At 42.9% G+C, this 22,090-nt stretch overlaps 1 protein-coding gene across 1 annotated transcript in view; it reads right to left on the reverse strand.

The window, feature by feature from the left end:
- The window catches only part of LOC144762731 (trace amine-associated receptor 5-like), a 47,929-nt gene extending 38,083 nt beyond the window's left edge, over positions 1-9,846 (reverse strand). Inside the window, exon 1 of the mRNA XM_078647982.1 lies at positions 9,572-9,846. Coding sequence (XP_078504108.1) covers positions 9,572-9,846 — 275 coding nt within the window. The remainder of the gene's footprint in view (positions 1-9,571) is intronic.
- Between the last annotated feature and the right edge of the window lie 12,244 nt (positions 9,847-22,090).

Consider the following 22,090-nt stretch of genomic DNA (forward strand, 5'->3'; position numbering starts at 1 on the left):
TTTATATTATGTATTACTAAAAACGATAAATGAAAGTGATTATTTTTTTCTGCAATTTACAGCAAGCAATTTCAAAATAAAATGGCTCACAATGAAGAGACCGTGGCAATTTCTTTTGAATTATCCACTACATTTATTGAAATTGACAGCACCAATAATGAAGTATTCTCACAAGGAGGAGATGACTTGAATGATTTTTTGGATCAATCTCTTGATGGCGAATTTATCGAATGTTTGGAGACCATAGAGTTACAAGAATCATCATTGCAGACTTTTCATGAGGAGATTCCAGATGAGATGATTGAAGAGGAAATTCCTGATGAGGACATGTTACTAGTTCTTTCAAATTTTGAAAATTCAGAAGAATAAATTTATATTTAGAAATACAAAAATTGTTTGAGACATCATTCATTTTTATTTTTAATTTATGAGGTTGTAGCGAAGTGATTGTAGTATAAAATGAGACTTATAGTATAGAGTGGAACATTTTTATGTTACATGGTAAGTTTACTCATATTTACTTTCCTTCTTCCACTATATTATCTCCAATGTGTATTTGACATCTCTTCTTCATCTCCGGCCTCCTTTCTCTCACTGTCTGTCTCTGATGCATCTTATCGCTGCCATTTTGTGTAATTACAGAAGAGAGTAAAATAAAATAGTTTGGAACGTGAAAAGGGGGCAAAGTAGAGTACCCCTCACCCCCTAGGCCTTCTCAGGCGGTCCCAAAAGGATCAGTTTCTGCTTTCCTGAGAGATTATGGTATGAGTTCCATATACCACAATAACTTGCATTACAACATGCAAGATATCTATCTCCTATTACCAACTTTTGGAGATATTCGCGCTAAGCGCGAATATCTCCAAAAAGTAACACCTGCCCTGAGCAGTTCTTAGCCATGTTATCCAATGGGAGGTGGATAACATGGCTAAGAGCATTAGCTCGGTAATGCATGAATATCGCTGACTTTTTAGCGATATTCATGCATTGCGGCCGTTTTTTATCGCATTTGCGATAAACCTTGATAATAGCAAGGTTTATCTTCGATAATTTCTGACGATGCTTAGCGGTAAAAAAATTCGTTGCTAAGCATCGTTAGCGATAAATATCGCTTAAATTTGGCAATATGCACCAACGTCTGTTAACGTTCGATTCGAAGGAAATGAGGAAGTGTTGAAAAACATTGTCTGCGCCATCTTGCCTTTTTTGAAATGCCACACTTTTGTTGTGCACGGCAGCCATTTTAGATGCCTTGACCAGACCCACTCTCTGCACGCTGTCGATTCGTAGCATGGCTCCCCACCCTCGCAAGCATCTTCCCCAGGCACTGCTCACCCCCGCTCTCTGTCTTATGCATGGGCAATAAACCTTCCCCCATCTGCGCTGCTCTTCCCTGAGAATCACACTCTGTGCCCGCCCGACACCTCCCTTTCGCCCTATTCACTACCGCACCCTCTGACACTCCTCTTCTTATGTGTCCGATTGTCCAGGCCGGTCCTAGGCTATCAGCTAGCCCTGCAGATGTAGTTTATGGCCCCAGCTGTAAAGAATCACCCCTCTTCAAAGGAGTTATAGTAGATCAAGGCCCACACCCGATGAGATCCGTCACACCACACGTGTTCATACTATCTGAAAACCATCCTGTATTGTGATTGGGGAGGGGACCGAGCCTGAAGCGGAAGATTCCAGGGATGACTCTTTGTACATCAAAGTTTTTACAATTATGTGTCACATTAAAAATATATAGCACTCCAACAAAGTAGTAGGAATATAAAACTTTAATAACTTATAAATATATACAACAAAACAAAAACAGTAAAAACATTTAAACAATGAAGAGACCGTGGCAATTTCTTTTGAATTATCCACTACATTTAATGAAATTGACAGCACCAATAATGAAATATTCTCACAAGGAGGAGATGACTTGAATGATTTTTTTGATCAATCTCTTGATGGCGAATTTATCGAATGTTTGGAGACCATAGAGTTACAAGAATCATCATTGCAGACTTTTCATGAGGAGATTCCTGATGAGATGATTGAAGAGGAAATTCCTGATGAGGACATGTTACTAGTTCTTTCAAATTATGAAAATTCAGAAGATGTTGCCTGGGGGTGGGTCGTCAGTAGCAGTCTGTTGTGCGAATAGTTCCAAGGCAGCAGAACGCGCTGAAATCTAGATGGCACGAAGGTGATGTCTAGTAAGTTGCCGCCCAGCAAATAACAGCGTGGGGCGCCGCGGGGGGGGGGGGAGGCAGTCCAAAGTTCCGTTAAAAGGGCAAAGGAAAGGATCGGTGGTTTGAACCATCAGTCAAAAAGGGGAGGGGGTGCAACAATTTTTCCTACCGGGTCACACTGTGCTTTCACCGGAACTGAGGTCTGCAGGATTCTAGTCATTCAAACTGAGGCTGGCGCCAGCATGGGAGCGCCGACGTCCCGCGGCTACAGTTTCGTCACTCCACGGGCGATCATGGCAGTCATTCCCCATCGGGGGTGTCTGCGGGGGTCGGGGACTTCCGCGGCTCCTCTAGAATCTTCAAGGTCGTGGAGGACTACGGTGGTGGAGTCAACCAGTGACCGGGCCATTTCTTTATGCTGGGCCCGCTCTTGCCAGGTCGACCGCCATTTTGAGAGTTCGGTAGCTACTGGCGATCGCGGGGTCAAATGAGCGGACGGGCTCCACCCTGCCGGGCGAGACGTTGCAGCATCGCCACAGTGGAAGAACCCTTTTCCGGGCGCCTGGAGCGCTGAGGGTGCAGGTGGGAAGCCTCCACCTGGGGAGGCGGGAGAGGCCTGTTCGCACCGTCTCTCCCTCCCAGTGCACCCCACGGCGTCTCGCTTGAGATTTGTTATGGCCGGACCAGGCGATGAGGACGAGAGGGGGGGGGTCGGAGGCATGTGCAAGACATCCCCCCCCCCAGGGTTGTTGCAGCAATTATTCAAGAAAGAAGAAATGTCCCGTCCGTCTTTGGGCCGGACCTCCGGTGGATGGCGGCCGGACGCCCTTTGCTCTGGCCCCATGAACGGGTTCCTTGGCTCATCGGCTGCAGCCGGATTCCGTCGGCCCCAGCCCCCGGCCGTTGGTGGCCGGACCGGGAGAGAGTGTGGAGGGACAACCTGCAACTCTCAAGGGCCACCGCGGCCGGACTGGGAGAGAGAGGGGAGGGTCGAGGACACGGACATTCCCCCCCCCTAAAACTCTCCAGTGTTGTCAATCCCCCTGGCCGGGTCCCGCTGGCCTCGGCCTCTCCTCCGGCTACACCCTACGTGATGATCTCCTGGCCGAGGCGTGGCAGCAGGACCCGCCTTATATGTGTTGCTTCCGGCTGGGCGTAGCCGAAAACCTGTTGCCCTTTGGAAGTTTCTAGAATGGGGCGGATGTCTGCTGACTTCTATCTTTCCCAGTGTGCCGTTATTTGGCCGTGGCAGGCGGTGGGACAGACACGTTTTGGGGCAGTGAGGGGCGATGTTTTCAGGTTTCTTATTACGGGCTTACTTTTAACGTTTCTTGTTTCTAGGACAATAATAGGTTTTATCATTACGTATTGTTATCGTTTCTTTGTTTGTTATTTAATAAAAAGTTCATCAGTGGCCTACTGATTTTCGTTTTCCTATTCTTTTCTTTCCAGGTTGTTTCATGCTAAAGTTTCTGTTAACAGGATACAGTGATCACTTCGTTATTATTGCATATGTCCTTTTCACTAGGGGTGCTCTCTTGTCGGGCCAGATGACCTATCTCTAGTAAATGGTCCGGGTGAAACAGGTGCATCAATCAGTGGGGAGTAGATAGGCATGACAGATTACAACGGGGGAGAAAGGTCCGCATTACGTACCCTTTCACTACTTGCAAAGATTTTCCTACGTTTATTTGCAAACAGGGAATACCTCCAAAAAGAACTAATTCCCAAACAGTTAATGTTCGGACAATCAATCAATCAATGAGGAATGAAATAGGTACGACGTGTTAAAGGCTTGCGTTACCTACCCTTCACTATCTGCAAAGGGAGAGAGAATATTCCTATTCTTCCTCGTTTGCAGGCAGAGAAGATCCTTAAGAGAATCAACTTCGAACAATTCAATGCTCGATTCAAACAATCAACAAGGGGTACTGTGAACACAAATGAACGCAGCTTATGTACATACACATTGCTATTTTCAACAGGTTGTTCCTAATGTTTCTATTTTAGCGAGGTCAAAAAGAGATCCCATTAGTGGCCTACTGATTTTGCTCGATTTCTTTTGTTTTTTTACACGATTTTTCGCTATCTGCAAAGACTAAACAGAGTATTGCGACTCTGTGCTTGTTTGTAAATAGAGAATGAACCAAAGAGAACAATCAATCAAATGGAGAGAGAAGCAGGCACGACGGATTACAACGGGGGCAAAGGCCTGCGTTAACTACCCTTCACTATCTGCAAAGAGAGAGTACTCCTAATAGAAATGAGGGGTGGGGGGCAGCATTCAAAGCAGATCAGTGTGCATAAACACGAAAATGTTTTTACTTACCACGTACTTGACATTCAACAGCTTATGATATTTGCTATTAAAAAACCATTGAAATTCACTGAAAAAACCATAGGTTATAGACCATATATAGTTAGGAATTAGCATTTACAAAACCTTGAAAATTCACTGAAAAAACCATAGGTTATAGACCATATATAGTTAGGAATTAGCATTTACAAAACCTTGAAAATTCACTGAAAAAACCATAGGTTATAGACCATATATCGTTAGGAATTAGCATTTAAAAAACCTTATTTTACTCACACAAAACCATTGAAATTCCATATATAGTTAGTTGCACTAACTATATATCGCGCACCCGCAATCCACTGCTGATGATGTCACATATTACATCATTCATGACATGGTCAGTGACATCACTGATGACATCACTGATGGCATCTCAAATGACATCACTGATGACATCACTGATGACATCTCATTTGACATCAATGACCACATCACTGATGATATCATTCATGTGACAATACAATGCATCTCCAAACATTTTAATATAACCTTTGTTACACCCAGTGTTAAATACAGAGTATAATTTTTGAAACCATTCACACACCAATACTAGTTACTACATACGCACTCACTGATTCCTACGTCTACACACACATTCACTTATTCACCCATACAATCATTCATACATACAATCACTCATCTTTACAACACTATCATATGCACTCATACACCTATACAGATACTCACACTCTGCCACTCATCCATGGAGTTACTCACACACCTAGTCAGTCCTGTAAAGAATCAATCACACTTCCATTTTCTTGTCTATACAGTTAAACATAGAGCACCTTACATTTTCAAACATATACTAACACATACTTACTCTCTTATACAATCATTGATACAAGTACACATTGATCTGCACAGAGTCACACACCTCCCAGCCAGCCACACACACACTCAGTCTCCCATACAAATACTTGGACAATCAATCAATAACCCATATAGTTAATCATATAGCTACTGATCAACACATGCAGCAGTTTACAGAACAACAGACATAATGATGCACAAATTAAGACAGTTTAGTCACTAACCCATGCACTCAGTGAGACATATTTAATCACTCACTCATACATTCAGTCATGCACCTACTAAATCCTTCATCCAGACACTTATACTTCCACTCATTCTTCAATATGTAAGACATATTTTAACTTTACAGAAACATACAGTCACTGGATGTTGTCATCAGTGATGTCATCAGTGATGTCATTTGAGATGTCATCAGTGATGTCATCAGTGATGTCACTGACCATGTCATGAATGATGTAATATGTGACATCATCAGCAGTGGATTGCGGGTGCGCGATATATAGTTAGTGCAACTAACTATATATGGAATTTCAATGGTTTTGTGTGAGTAAAATAAGGTTTTTTAAATGCTAATTCCTAACGATATATGGTCTATAACCTATGGTTTTTTCAGTGAATTTTCAAGGTTTTGTAAATGCTAATTCCTAACTATATATGGTCTATAACCTATGGTTTTTTCAGTGAATATATATATATATATATATATATATATATATATATATATATATATATATAATAAAAAGTAAATAACCAGTCTGCCACTTTGAATGCAAAAAAAATGTAGCCATCAATCAGCTTAGAAGAGAGCAATATGCCCAAATATATATATATATATATATATATATATATATATATATATATATATATATATATATATATATATATATATATATAAAGTGACTCTCAAGCCATCTCTGCTAAACATAACTCCACATCCAACTGTCCATGCTTGATAACTACCTTTAGTAAAGAGGATAGACAGCTCAAAGCGATTGTAAAAAAGAATTGGCCCATAATACTAAGTGACAATATCTTAGGGCCTACGCTTCCTTTGTCCCCCATAATTACTTTTAGAAGAGCTCAAAATATGGGATCTTCCTTGGACAAGGCAGCACCTGAGCTAAAGCAGAAGAAAATATGGATTCAGCCAGCTAGAGGTTTTCGTAAATGCTCTAGCTGCCGAGCCTGTAAATTTGGAATAAATACCGCTCGCTATTCGACCCCTTTCTGTCCCGAAGGTAAGCTCATCAATGGCAATTACAATTGTAAAACGGATCATGCTGTATATGTCCTGACTTGCACCTGCGGCTTAAACTACGTTGGTAGTACCAGGCTGCAGGTGCATGTCAGGATATTGCAGCACCTGAGAGCCATCATCCATAGTGATCCGGCTTACCCGGTTGCCTGCCACTTCAAGACTGTCCACAACAAGGATGTGTCATGTCTCAAGTATTTTGTGGTGGGAGCCATTCCGTTATTAAGAAGAGTAGGGGATCGTGATCTCATGCTTAGACAGTTGGAAACTAGGATGATCCTAGAATTCAATAGTAGATGGCCTAATGGTTTAAATACCACGGAAGAGATGCATCATTACATATAAATTTACTGTACTTTATCGACTCTTTGCACTCTCCCATGTCATTCATAGTTAATATAGCCACACCTCACTCAACAGTTAGGATCCCTATTGTTGAGTGTGATATCATTCTCAGTGGCTATATGTTTAACCTTTCCATGTATCCTTTATATACTAAAATAACTGGTTTTTATTTTGATCTCGTTTGATATATATGATAAAATGTATGATGTACATATAGAGAAAGATTGTAAATACTTTTTGATATGGTGATATTCACCTATTTATTTATTTATTTATATATACTGACTCAACTTTTTAACTTCTACACAATCAATTTGTATTTTTCTTCTCTACTTTCAGATATTGATATCTTCATTCAAAAATTGAAAATTTCAACTACTTTTTCTACTTAGATTATTTATGCATTTTTAAATATATGTATATTTATTTATAGGTGCATGATGATGATTTTTCTCTCTTTTTTTGTTATTTATGTCAACACATGTTTTGATGCATAGTTTGCTGAGATTCATGGTTTTCGTACACATGCACATGGTTTTACTGCTTTTTAACCGCATGCGTACGGGCGGAATTCCGCTCGCACGCTGAGATTTTGTAAAGCGCATGTTACGTGACGAGCTGGGCTCGTCATGAGCGTGCGAGGAGGCTACCTCATGACGAGCCCAGCTCGTCATGAGCGTGGAAGGGGTTAAGGATGTTTTATTATATTCTAATGCTATTATCTCAGGGACCTGAGATTATAGAGCTGTAGATATTGAATAACTTCTTGACTATGCAGTATGCACTTTTTGCTTCCTTTGCACAATTTTTTGCACATTCCCACATTCACTTTATCTCAATTGCTGCTTTCTTAAATGTTGCACTAGTCACTTTATGGACATGACAATGGAATATATTCGTTGATAACCTATTTTTACAATTTGCAATATGTATGTATTTATACAGAAATATTTTTGCTTCTTATCCATGCCATTGAATTTCGAGGCTTTTATGGATTGATCCTGTAATTGTAAATTGTAATGGTCTTAAATACGAGTGGAAAGAGTAAACAAATATATGCTCTTTCCTTTTGTTTATGTCTATGACCATGTGACCTGTGACGTTATCACTAGAGGTGTGGTTACTTTCAAAAGCATATAAAAAAACGCAATTGTTTTTCAGTAAAATTACAGTGTGAACAAGGGCAAGTTGGCCCGAAACGCGTAGCTGTTTCCTCTGTGAAAAATAAAATTTCCATCTTGCTGTACCTGGCTGGTCCGTCTCCTTCGTTGCTGGCGTATTGCTGTGGCTGCGCAAAGCGGATATTGCAAGGAGTTGATTTCATTTTTCATATATATATATATATATATATATATATATATATTAACAGGAACTCCGCAATACCACCTCCAATCCCACAGGACCGGCGAAGCAGGAGACAGACCACAGCTTATTTTCCAGGTAGGTTTATTTTGTCAGTATTTTTTCGTGAACCAACCAACCATGACGCGTTTCGGGCAATGCAGCCCTTGTTCACATGCAGGGTGTAGCTGAATTTTTTTGGTTTTTAAAGTGCTTGAGTGCCACGCCTGCCGCCCTCCTCCCTGAGTGGTCATGTGACCAAACTGATAGGGAAAACAGACTGTTTTGATAGCAGTTTGGAACCATGCGACAAACACATACTAAATCATGCTTAAATGCATTATATATGTACCAACCTTATTAGTGAGTCTCAAGGAAAACATTTTTTTCGGAATAAATTCCTTTACAAGAACATAACTGGTTAAATCCAGTTGCCTTGAGACCAAATAATCACAGAGTATTTCACATAATGAGATTATCAACTAATAATAGTGTAAGTCAACTTATTATCATTGTAAGCAATGCTAACAGTACAGAAATGAAAAACATAATTAAAGAGGGCTCAACAGTACTATTCGGCTAACAACCAGAAAGGCTAGAACAACCCTGCCTAGTGTGCAAAAGAGGCTAGAAATAAAGTGCAAACTGTATATTCTAAAAGGTAGTAAAAAATTCATTATACTGTAATTATAAAAGAATGCACTATGAAAAAACAACTGGTTACCCGTCATTAAAACAGAAACCATAACTGGATCTACAAAGTCATTCTAAAAACAATCATTTCATCAGAAAAAGTTTTTTTCCCATAAAAGAATATGACAGTTAATATGTGAACAGTGCAAATAGTGATAAAATGTGATTAAAAGGGGAAGTGAAAGGTGTACCGAAGGTCTAAAATGGTACAGAGGGGCGTCAACTAAATGATCATAAAAATTGTATAACACATGTATATACAGCACTGGATGTTATCATTATACATGTGAAAAAAATGCAAATCATCAACAAATATATTATATTAGACTGTGATAGATAACAGGGAACCTGACTATCTAACAAATTTGTGTGACATATAATATATAGATAAATGGTAAAAGTTACAGTTCCATCATATAATGCACAAATGAGCCACAGGGAACCTGACTGCTCATTGTGTTAGAGAGAAGAGAGAGGAAAAGAGGAAATGGTGCATGGTCTAACCATTATGAAAGCTACGGAGTTTGGGAACATATGGTTGTTGCCAGAAAAGGGAGAGCTAGAGAATCCGGTTCAGCTTACATGATGTAGAAGACAGGGAGGACGGGAAATTCTTTATACATAAACTTGAATTCCTCTCCTGAAATTAACCCTTCTCGTCGATATTTACTCAGAAGTTTTTCCAACGAAATTTTTGCATTGAGGTATTCCTTCTTATTAGCTTTGCTGTAACAAGAGGTGTTGTTGAGTTGACGCAGAGCTTCTACCACATAATCATATTTCGCCCAAATCACAAGGTTACCACCTTTGTCTGCCGTCCTCACGACTATATCAGGGTTAGCGCTCAGCTTTTTCATTAGCGCTATATATTTAGCTTGCTGGTGGTCATAATTGATTTTGGTTCTTTTCCGTGATTTAGTGTATAAATGCTTAATATCGTTGGTTAAACAGTCATGAAATGTGTCAATGGCATCTTTTACCATAAGGGGGACAAATTTAGACTTGTTTTTAAATGGCGTTATGCCCGCTCCCTTTTGTATGATGTTAATTTTTGACTATCTAGATTGAGTAGTGCTGTCGATATCAGAACCCATAGGCTGGGAATCAGTTGCCTGGCAAAGGTCATTAAGTATGAGATAGGTTGAAACATCACCGGCTCTTACCTCTGGCGCTCCGTCCGGAGTGCTTGGATCGTCAGATACGGGAGTTTCTGTGGTGGATTTCAGACTTTGAGTGGCGAAATGTTTGCGCAGTTTCATTTTCCTGATGTAGCGGTAAACATCAATGCGGGTTGCCGCATAGTCAAAAGATTGAGCTGGGCAGAAGTTGAGTCCCAAAGACAGAAGTTGTTCTTCAGCTTTGTCCAGAACAACTGTGGAAAGATTAATTACTGAGTTGGTGTTGCCTACTTCCTTCTCTGCCACGGCGTTTTTGTTTTCTTTGTTTGCGCTTTCTTTTCTTCTGGTTTGTTTCCTGCGTTCACGTCTTTTTTGGTTTTTGCTTTTGTAACTTGCCCATGGCTGTTTGACCGTGGGCGCAATGTTCTCAGTCTTTCTGCCACTAAAAAATCAAGTTCCTCAGCCAAATTCAAAACTGGTGCCGCTTGTAGATCCCTGTCGGAGTCAATGCTTGAAATACTGGACGTCGATGGCGTGTTTCTATTGATGTCTTCATCACTTGCTCCGCCATCCTCTTCATGGTCATTTTGCGCAGCCGTACGTACAACTTGCCTGCTAGTAGTTCCTTTATATTGCTGACGTTTGGCTACACTGTATTTCCGGGCAAAAGTGAAAATGTGCCCGTGTGCATAATCTGCCTGGTCGCGTGCAAACTTGCTCACTTTTCTCGCCTTTATTTTGTCTTCATGTTTCTTTAGGCGGTCGTCCATGGCTTCTCTAAGATTTTTAATAGCATCTGACTCCTTGAATTTACTGATATCTTCATTAAGCTTATCGATAATTGAAAGAATTTCTGTTCTATCGATAGCCGCATATTTGATGAGTAGATGGACTATATTCATTGAGGCTGCCAGATTCAGTTCCCCCCATTCTTTTAACATCAGAGGGTTGGGGCGGTCGAAACTTGGCGCCAACATAATGCGAAGTCCTCTGGGAACGCGGCCCACGTCAGCGTATTTGGTTAAAGAATAGTGCTCCCACCATTTTGTAATTTCCAAACGCCTTTGATTTTCCAAAATTCTTGTATAGGGTTTTGATATCGCTGTCATTGTTCTTATCTGTCCCGGCCGGGACTTTTTGCGATGATTCACCCATGAGGGAAATATTTTCAAACAATTGCGCCGCCTCTGCTTCCCTCGCACGAAAAGCCTCCGCAGACATGTTGGTTGGACACGAAAAGGCACAATTTACTGAAATGCACTCTTACAAGCCGCTCGAAGAAAGTTATCGCGGCCTCACCTACGGAGTGCTTGCAGTATGCTGGAACGACCTCTCCACCTATCCGATGCCGTGTGACAAACGCGATGCAGCGGTACTCCAATCGAACCGCAGAGTCAGCCGACCCCGTCAGTGATTGTTCCACGCTGTAACACCGTCTTCCATCGAAGGCTACGATAGGGGGCACCTGATAGGAATCCCGTTAACGGAGAAATCTACAAGTCGGTTTGAGATTCAGGCGCCGCTTTACGGAGAGGGGGTCTGTTGACAGAGCAAGCCGCACTTCTGTATAGTATTAACAGGAACTCCGCAATACCACCTCCAATCCCACAGGAACGGCGAAGCAGGAGACAGACCACAGCTTATTTTCCAGGTAGGTTTATTTCGTCCGTATTTTTTCGTGAACCAACCAACCATGACGCGTTTCGGGCTATGCAGCCCTTGTTCACATGCAGGGTGTAGCTGAATTTTTTTGGTTATTAAAGTGCTTGAGTGCCATGCCTGCCGCCCTCCTCCCTGAGTGGTCATGTGACCAAACTGATAGGGAAAACAGACTGTTTTGATAGCAGTTTGGAACCATGCGACGAACACATACTAAATCATGCTTAAATGCATTATATATGTACCAAACTTATTAGTGAGTCTCAAGGAAAACATTTTTTTCGGAATAAATTCCTTTACAAGAACATATATATATATATATATACATATATATATTCACTGAAAAAACCATAGGTTATAGACCATATATAGTTAGGAATTAGCATTTACAAAACCTTGAAAATTCACTGAAAAAACCATAGGTTATAGACCATATATAGTTAGGAATTAGCATTTACAAAACCTTGAAAATTCACTGAAAAAACCATAGGTTATAGACCATATATAGTTAGGAATTAGCATTTAAAAAACCTTATTTTACTCACACAAAACCATTGAAATTCCATATATAGTTAGTTGCACTAACTATATATTGCGCACCCGCAATCCACTGCTGATCATGTCACATATTACATCATTCATGACATGGTCAGTGACATCACTGATGACATCACTGATGACAACATCCAGTGATTATGTGTTTCTGTAAAGTTTAAATATGTTTTACATATTGAAGAATGAGTGGATGTATAAGTGTCTGAATGAAGGTTTTAGTAGGTGCGTGATTGACTGTATGAGTGAGTGATTAAATGCGTCTTACTGAATGCACGGGTTAGTGACTAAACTGTCTGAAAGTGTGCATCAGTATGTCTGTTGTTGTGCAAGCTGCTTCATGTGTTGATCAGTAGCTATATAAGTAGCTATATGGGTTATTGATTGGTTGCACAAGTATTTGTATGGGAGACTGAGTGTGTGTATGGCTGGCTGGGAGGTGTGTGACTCTGTGCAGATCAATGTGTACTTGTATCAGTGATTCTATAAGAGAGTAAGTATGTGTTAGTATATGTTTAAAAAATGTAAGGTGTTCTTTGTTTAACTGTATAGATGAGAAAATGGAAGTGTGATTGATTCTTTTCAGGACTGACTAGGTGTGTGAGTAACTCCATGGATGAGTGGCAGAGTGTGAGTGTCTGTATAGGTGTATGAGTGCATATGATAGTGTTGTCAAGATGAGTGATTGTATGTATGAATGATTGTATGAGTGAATGTGTGTGTAGACATAGGAATCAGTGAGTGCGTATGTAGTAACTAGTATTGGTGTGTCAATGGTTTCAAAAATTATACTCTGTATTTAACACTGGGTGTAACGGAGGTTATATTAGAGTGTGAGGAGATGCATTGTATTATCACATGAATGATATCATCAGTGATGTGATCATTGATGTCAAGTGAGATGTCATCAGTGATGTCATTTGAGATGTCATCAGTGATGTCATCAGTGATGTCACTGACCATGTCATGAATGATGTAATATGTGACATGATCAGCAGTGGATTGCGGGTGCGCAATATATAGTTAGTGCAACTAACTATATATGGAATTTCAATGGTTTTGTGTGAGTAAAATAAGGTTTTTTAAATGCTAATTCCTAACTATATATGGTCTATAACCTATGGTTTTTTCAGTGAATTTTCAAGGTTTTGTAAATGCTAATTCCTAACTATATATGGTCTATAACCTATGGTTTTTTCAGTGAATTTCAATGGTTTTTTAATAGCAAATATCATAAGCTGTCGAATGTCAAGTACGTGGTAAGTGAAAACATTTTCGTGTTTATGCACACTGATCTGCTTTGAATGGTGCCCCCCCCCCCTCATTTCTATTAGGAGTACTCTCTCTTTGCAGATAGTGAAAGGTAGTTAACGCAGGCCTTTGCCCCCGTTGTAATCCGTCGTGCCTGCTTCTCTCTCCATTTGATTGATTGTTATCCAAGTATTTACTGTTTTAGAATTAGTTCTCTTTGGTTCATTCTCTATTTACAAACAAACACAGAGTCGCAATACTCTGTTTAGTCTTTGCAGATAACGAAAAATCGTGTAAAAAAAAAGAAAAGGAATCGAGCAAAATCAGTAGGCCACTAATGGGATCTCTTTTTGACCTCGCTAAAATAGAAACATTAGGAACAACCCCTCATGACAAATACAAAACTAGTGAGATGAACTGAACTCCACACAATGATGGCTGCAAAACAGCTCGGCTCCGCCACCCACCCCGCCCAAAATAACGATAAAGAGCGGCTGCCATGATTGGTTGCGGAATGGCCACGACGGAGCTACGAAATGATGCTGCTCTCATGCTAACCCCAGCTTCAGTCTGAAACATCCAGAAACACTGTAGACTACCAATTCGATCAGTTCCGGTAGCGCCCCAATGTAACCCGGTAGAGAAGAACTAGCCCTCCCCTCTTTGACTGATGGTTCTTGTTGCCTGTCCCTTCTGTTCTCATTTAACAGAACTATTTAGCCTGCTGAAAGGGGTTGTGTTCCGACCGCTGATTGGTGGAGACATTTTGACTATATTCTGGACCTGCGTTGTCGCGTAATGCGTCATATGACGCGCCGCGTTAGCGCATCCGGAAGTCATCCGGGGCGCGCAGCGCGTAACGTAAGCATAACAAGTCATGTGACTTGTTAATAAAACTTTTCATTGGTTCATTTTACTTTTCTTATTGTAATGATGAAAGGCTTGGTCATATGACCTAAAAATTACGCTTTTCATTACTTCCGAACATTATTTTTTCTTAAATATATGTTATAATGTTCCAGGCTAATGTACTTTCCCGGAAATTTTACAACTGTCCTGCAAGTAAAATATATTCTTTTTTCGAGAAAAAGAGCGTTTCTTCGTCCCATGATGGAGCCGTTGAGCAAAAGAGGGTCGACCTGCTGTCTTAGTCGCCGATACGCCTGAATATGAGATTCTTATCGATCACTTTATGTTGCAGGAATAGAAAACACAACAGCCCTTGACCATTTATCTTTACTGCGTTCCTTCGTATTATACCTTTTACCCTTCATGTAATTGGTCTGCTTTATTTCACTTGCCTTTTAATGATTCTAAAACAGTGACTATTATTACAAACTTTACCAATGTATATACTACTACCATGTTTTCTTTTAAAAACCTTTATTGTGAAAATTTCATTATACAAATACGAGCCTATAACCACGTGGGCCGGCCACGGAGCAAACTGTAATCGTATATGATGAATAGACATTTACACTGTAGAGGAACGTAACGGGCGGGCCATTAGGTTGCAAGAACTAAGGTGTCTAACAGTTACGGAATCGGTGGACGTACATTTTATAATTAAAATACGACAGGGCCAGTTACAATAAAATTATCTAGATATACATTTGCGGGCAAGTACCATGGGTGACGTTAATTCGAACTTTCAACAGTACAGTAATCAATAACACATCAGAACTTAATATCAATAGGGATGTCGAAATATTCAATCAATTCTCGTCCCCGCCCGCCATGTGCTTCAAAACTGCATACGTATCTCGTGATTTCAAGGTTCTGCAACCAGTACACAACAAGGAGTTACGAGTCCCATTTATTCCGGCGCCATTTTGGGCGAGGACGGGCAGGTCCAGGATATAGTCAAAATGTCTCTACCAACCATCGACTATGATGATGTTCATATGCTGTATTTATTAGAGTAACACTCATCTGTCCACATGAAATTAATTTGCCACAATCTAAACATGTCATTTTAATCTTTCCAAAGTTCTTCTAAATATTTGGGACCGTTTCCCTTGCCTCTGAAGCTCTCAGTGCCACTTCTTTGATGAATGTACTAGCAGGTCAGGGGTTCTCCTCCAAATCTCTCTTTTATGCAGCACTATAATTAATTGGTGCCACCTCTCCATATGACGATGCATGGTATAGTAACCACAACTATATTTTTTTTCGGTTCCTCTGGAGAGTTCATCGTGGCAGATGAAGCGTGTAACGTACCGGGCATTTACCTTTTTTTGCATGTACAGGAAAGGAAAAAAAAATCGAGCGTCCGAGTTCTAAGGTGTCCCAGGGCCATTTTAGTGGAGGACATGATACAGCGATAATGCCCTGGATAAGGACACTTCCTTCGGGCACCCCACGCCGTCTTTCGGCGCAGCATTGTAGGATGGCCACACCAGTGCGGCAACTTGCTAGACACCACCTCGGTGCCATCCGGATCTCGGCGCCCCACTGCAGATGAACTGCCTCCACATGGAGAAGCGGGAGAGGCTCGTTTGCGCCGCCTCCCCCCCCCCCTTCGGGCACCCCACGCCGACTTTCGGCGCAGCATTGTAGGATGGCCACACCAGTGCGGCAACTTGCTGGACACCACCTCGGTGCCAACCGAATCTCAGCGCCTTGTGTTGTCTTCCATTCCGAAAATATTGTTGGCAGCATTTTGAAAGGAAAGACAAACAGCCGTTTGTGGCCCTCACTACACCGTTCTCCTAGTGAGTCTCACATTGTTACATTTAGGAAGAATGTTGAAGAGTAGTATGTTGAAAATCTGAAGCCATTGTTATACAAACTCTCAACCAGCCTTGGATGGAAAAATCCTGAAGAATGTACAAACTGAAAACCAGTTTTTCTCTGTATAGCATCAGCAGCAACGCTTGAGTCAGCTTTGTGTGAAGCCGCCATTTTGATTCAATCAATAGCGTCCACCTGCACACATTCAGGGACCTGGTCGTGTCTTCAGGTCAAACGGATTGTGGGACAAGATGCACAAAGGAAAAGGAAAAAAGTTCCGCCGGACCCCGGGAGGTGGCCGCCTATGTCATGGGCGATCTTAGGCCACACCAGGGCAATAGTGAAGCTGCAGCAGGTGCAAATAAGCTTCAGACAGTGTTACAAGCGCTGCTCAGAACTCTCAACTATGACACCACCTCGGTGCCATCCGGATCTTGGCGCCTTGTGCTGGTTCCGGCCTATTCACACATCGGTCCGCTACTGACGCCACCTCACAGGCCAACGGGGCACCCCACGCCGACTTTCGGCGCAGCATTGTAGGATGGCCACACCAGTGCGGCAAATTGCTGGACACCACCTCGGTGCCATCCAGATCTCGGCGCGTTGTGCTGCCTTCGGCCTATTCGCCACAAGTGCGCACGCAACTCAGCTGCATAGCGAGTGAAACACCAAGGGGCGCCCCACTGCAGCCGAGGAACCTCCATCTTGGGGGCGACGCACAGCATCACATTGCTTTCCAATGCAGTCAGATCCTCAAACAGCCCCCACTGACTGACGCGAACTCACAGGCCAACGGGGCGCCCCACGCCGACTTTCGGGGCAGCATTGTAGGATGGCCACACCAGTGCGGCAAGTTGCTGGACACCACCTCGGTGCCATCCGGATCTTGGCGCGTTGTGCTGCCTTTGGCCCCATTCGCACATCAGTCCGCTACTGACGCCATCTCACAGGCTAATGGGGCGCCCCACGCCGACTTTCAGCATTGTAGGATGACCACACCAGTACAGCAACTTGCTAGACATCACCTCGGTGCCATCCGGATCTCGGCGCCCCACTGCAGATGAAGTGCCTCTCAACTATGAAACCACCACTGTGACATCCGGATCTTGGCGCGTTGTGCTGCCTTCGGCCTATTCGCACATCGGTCCGCTACTGACGCCATCTCACAGGCTAATGGGGCGACCCACGCCGAGTTTCAGCATTGTAGGATGACCACACCAGTGCAGCAACTTGCTAGACATCACCTCGGTGCCATCCGAATCTTGGCATCTCAACGCCTAGTGGTATCTTCCATACAGAAAATATTGTTACGCTACCTTTGGCCCCATTCGCACATCAGTCCGCAACTTAGACATCACCTCGGTGCCATCCGGATCTTGGCATCTCAGCGCCTTGTGGTGTCAGTCAGAAAATATTGTTGCGCTGCCTTTGGCCCCATTCGCACATCAGTCCGCTACTGACACCATCTCACAGGCCAACAGGGCGCCCCACGCCGACTTTCAGCATTGTAGGATGGCCACACCAGTGCGGCAACTTACTAGACACCACCTCGGTGCCATCCGGATCTTGGCGCGTTGTGCTGCCTTCGGCCTATTCGCACATCGGTCCGCTACTGACGCAAACTCACAGGCCAACGGGGCGCCCCACGCCGACTTTCAACATTGTAGGATGGCCACACCAGTGCTGCAACTTGCTGGACACCACCTCGGTGCCATCCGGATCTTGGCGCGCTGTGTTGCCTTCGGCCTATTCGCACATCGGTCCGCTACTGACGCCGCCTCACGTGCCAACGTATTTTCTCCGCATTTTATACCCTATGCCGCATAACAGGTCATGTGACTTGTTTATAAAACTTTTCATTGGTTCATTTTACTTTTGGTTTCCTAATGATGGAAGGCTTGATCATATGACCTAAAAACAACACTTTTTATTGGATGAAAACTTTTTTTTTTTCCAAACGATGAAAGCCCCACCTTGTTTCTGGATGTTTCAGACTGAAGCTGGCGTCAGCATGAGAGCACCACCATCTCGTAGCTCCGTCGTAGTCATTCCGCGAGCAATCATGGCAGCCGCTCCCCACCAGAAGCCTGCAGGAGTCGGGGCCCCCAAAACTTTTGATGAATTCTCAAGGCGGAGGGGACGCTTTCGAGAATGGGGTCCAAGACCTAGCAGACAAGCGTCCGATTTCCAAGGTGTCCCAGGGCCATTTCAGTGGACCAGGCCCAAAAAGGAAAGAGCCTGCCGCCATTTTGAGAGTCCTGTGACAGCCGCCTATCGCTGCACCGCAAGAGTGGGCGCAACTCAGCTGAATTGCGGCTTTTGACACAGTGGACCAAAAACGGACGGAATGGCAACTGAAACGGTAAAGGGGCGCCCCACTACAACAGATGACACTCCACCTGGAGAGGCCCGTTCACGCCGCCTCCCCCGGGGCGCCCCACGCCGTTATTCGGAGCAGCATTGTAGGATACCAAAACCAGTGCGGCAACTTACTGGACATCACCTTGGTGCCATCGTTCTGCTGCCTTGGAACTATTCGCACAACAGTTTGCTACTGAAGACCCACCCCCCGCGACGCCCCACGCCGTTATTTGCTGGGTGGCAACTTACTAGACATCACTTTCGTGTCATCTAGATTTCAGCGCGTTCTGCTGCCTTGGAACTATTCGCACAACAGTTTGCTACTGATGACCCGCCCCACGCCGGAAATCTGGACGTTGTGCTGCGTTGGGACTATTCGCACAGCCGACCGCTACTTCGTTGTTTTTCCCTAAAAATGTTTATATGTTATTACTATTTTTGTTTTCTTGTATATATTTATAAATTATTAAAGTTTTATAATCTTACTACTTTGTCGGAGTGCTATATATTTTTAATGTGACACATAATTGTAAAAACTTTGATGTACAAAGAGTCATCCCTGGAATCTTCCGCTTCACGCTCGGTCCCCTCCCCAATCACAATACAGGATGGTTTTCAGATAATAGCAACGCTTCTGCTGTGACGGATCTCATCGAGTGTGGGCCTTGATCTACTATAACTCCTTTGAAGAGGGGTGAATCTTTACAGCTGTGGCCATAAACTACATCTGCAGGGCTAGCTGATACCCTAGGACCAGCCTGGACAATCGGACACAGAGGAAAAGGAGTGTCAGAGGGTGCAGTAGTGAATAGGGCGAAAGGGAGGTGTCGGGCGGGCACAGGGTGTGATTCTCAGGAAAGAGCAGCGCAGATGGGGGGAGGTTTATTACCCATGCATAAGACAGAGAGCGGGGGTGACCACTGCCTGGGGGAGATGCTTGCGAGGGTGGGGAGCCATGCTAAGGATCGACAGCGTGCACAGAGTGGGTCTGGTCAAGGCATCTAAAATGGCTGCCGTGCACGACAAAAGTGTGGCATTTGAAAAAAGACAAGATGGCGCAGACAATGTTTTTCAACACTTCCTGATTTCCTTCGAATCGAACGTTAACAGACGTTGGGGCATATTACCAAAGTTAAGCGATATTTATCCCTAACGATGCATTGCAAAGATTTTTTTACCGTCAGAAATTATCGCAGATAAACCTTGCTATTATCAAAGTTTATCGCAAATACGATAAAAACCGACCGCAATGCATTAATATCGCTGAAAACTCAGCGATATTCATGCATTACCGAGCTAATCCTCTTAGCCATGTTATCCACCTCCCATAGGATAACATGGCTAAGAACTGCTCAGGGCAGCTGTTACTTTTTGGAGATATTCGCGCTTATCTCGAATATTTCCAAAAGTTGATAATAGGAGATAGCGATGTTAGCGACTGTTTCCAGTCGCTAACATCTTGGCATGCCCACTTTGCATGTCATTAGTGATAAATATCACTCACATGCAAAGTGGGGCCCAAGATGGTCGCTATCTCCTACTAGCCGTCGCTAACTGGTGTTAGCAACAGCTAGGTAATACAGATATAATTTTATCTCCGCGAAGCGGAGCGCTGTTACAGATATATATCTTGTTTTTGAACGTTAATTTCTCAAAATGCACTGAAGCACATATATTGAGACCTAGCAAAGGCACATCGGGCTACCAGTCCCTAATATTTTACCAAGTTTCGTGCAAATCCATTCAGCCGTTCGATTATTATTATTATTTATTTTTTTTGCCCCGCGGGGCCCTTTTAAAACCTCCACATCAAACCTAGGGGATCAGCGAGGATCTACTATGCCCCCTTATGGTCATTTGCCCCTTCGCTTTGGCCTCCTCTTGTCTCTCGATCCTACCGAGAGACAAGATGGCGGCCGCTACGGACTGTTTGGAATGTTTACAGACACCGGAGAGCCAATCAGCTTCGCTTCGCAAAGCTCCGTAACGCGAAAAGTACGCGAAGCGGTGCGCTGTTACAAATATATATCTTTTTTTGAACGTTAATTTCTCAAAATCCACTGAAGCACATATATTGAGACCTAGCAAAGGCACATCGGGCTACCAGTCCCTACAATTTTGCCAAGTTTCGTGCAAATCCATTCAGCCGTAAGATTATTATTATAATTTTTTTTTTTTGCCCCGCGGGGCCCTTTTAAAACCTCCACATCAAACCTAGGGGGTCAGCGAGGATCTACTATTCCCCCTTATGGTCATTTGCCCCTTCGCTTTGGCCTCCTCTTGTCTCTCGATCCTACCGAGAGACAAGATGGCGGCCACTACGGACTGTTTGCGGCCACTACGGACTGTTTGGAATGTTGACAGACGCCGGAGAACCAATCAGCTTCGCTTCACAAAGCTCCGTTGCGCGAAAAGTACGCGTCCTAGGCCGCTGCCCGGTCCGCGCTTACAGATATATATCTTTTTTTAAACGTTAATTTCTCAAAATCCACTGGAGCACATATATTGAGACCTACAAAAGGCACATCGGGCTACCAGTCCCTACAATTTTGCCAAGTTTCGTGCAAATCCATTCAGCCGTTCGGGCTAAAAGTGAGGCCAACCGCCCTATGGAAATTAACATGGGAAAAACGCGTTTTGGGACCCCCCTTTTTTCTCGGCCCCCCCTTGACGAACCCCCCCCAAATTTTCAAAGGCTGCTCAGAAACAAAATGTGCCATTTTCCTGAAAATTTCAGCCAATTCCGTCCACAAACGGCAAAGTTATTAGACATAGAATTTTCAAAAATCCCATAGAGAAAAAATCCTAACTATATATACCTACTGGCGACCGCCAGTAGGTAATATATATACATATATATATATATATATATATATATATATATATATATATATATATATATATATATATATATATATATATATATATATATATATTGCCTACTGGGGGTTACCAGTGAGTAGTTATAGTAAGGACCTAGTTTCCATAGGAAAAGCATTTTGTTGATTTGCCAATGTCTTTGGCGTTGTTTGAAGAATCTTTGTGAAATTTTCAAAACTAATGGAGCGGTTAGGCCAGCTGCTGTGTGTTGAAAGTGTCAAGGTGATTTGTCAAGTCGAGGCTGAGAACAAGGAGGCGGGTCCCATAACGCTTTTTCTTTATGTTAATTTCCATAGGAAACTGTTGATGTAGCTACAGCCTGAACTGTTGAACGGAATTACACCAAATTTGGCAGAAAGGTAGCTCTTGGTCCAGAGTGCACTCTTTTGTTGAATGGTGTAAATCCGTTCAGTAGCTCCTGATAAATGTAAATATCTCAAGCCTGCAATCTGATTGGCTGCCAACACCTCAAACCAGGAAGTGTTGGCAGCCATCTTGTTACTCAGTTGAACCGAGTCACAAGAAAAAAAGGTTAATAAATGTTAAA

Source organism: Lissotriton helveticus, chromosome 6 (genome assembly GCF_964261635.1).
Source record: "Lissotriton helveticus chromosome 6, aLisHel1.1, whole genome shotgun sequence".
Taxonomy (NCBI): domain Eukaryota; kingdom Metazoa; phylum Chordata; class Amphibia; order Caudata; family Salamandridae; genus Lissotriton; species Lissotriton helveticus.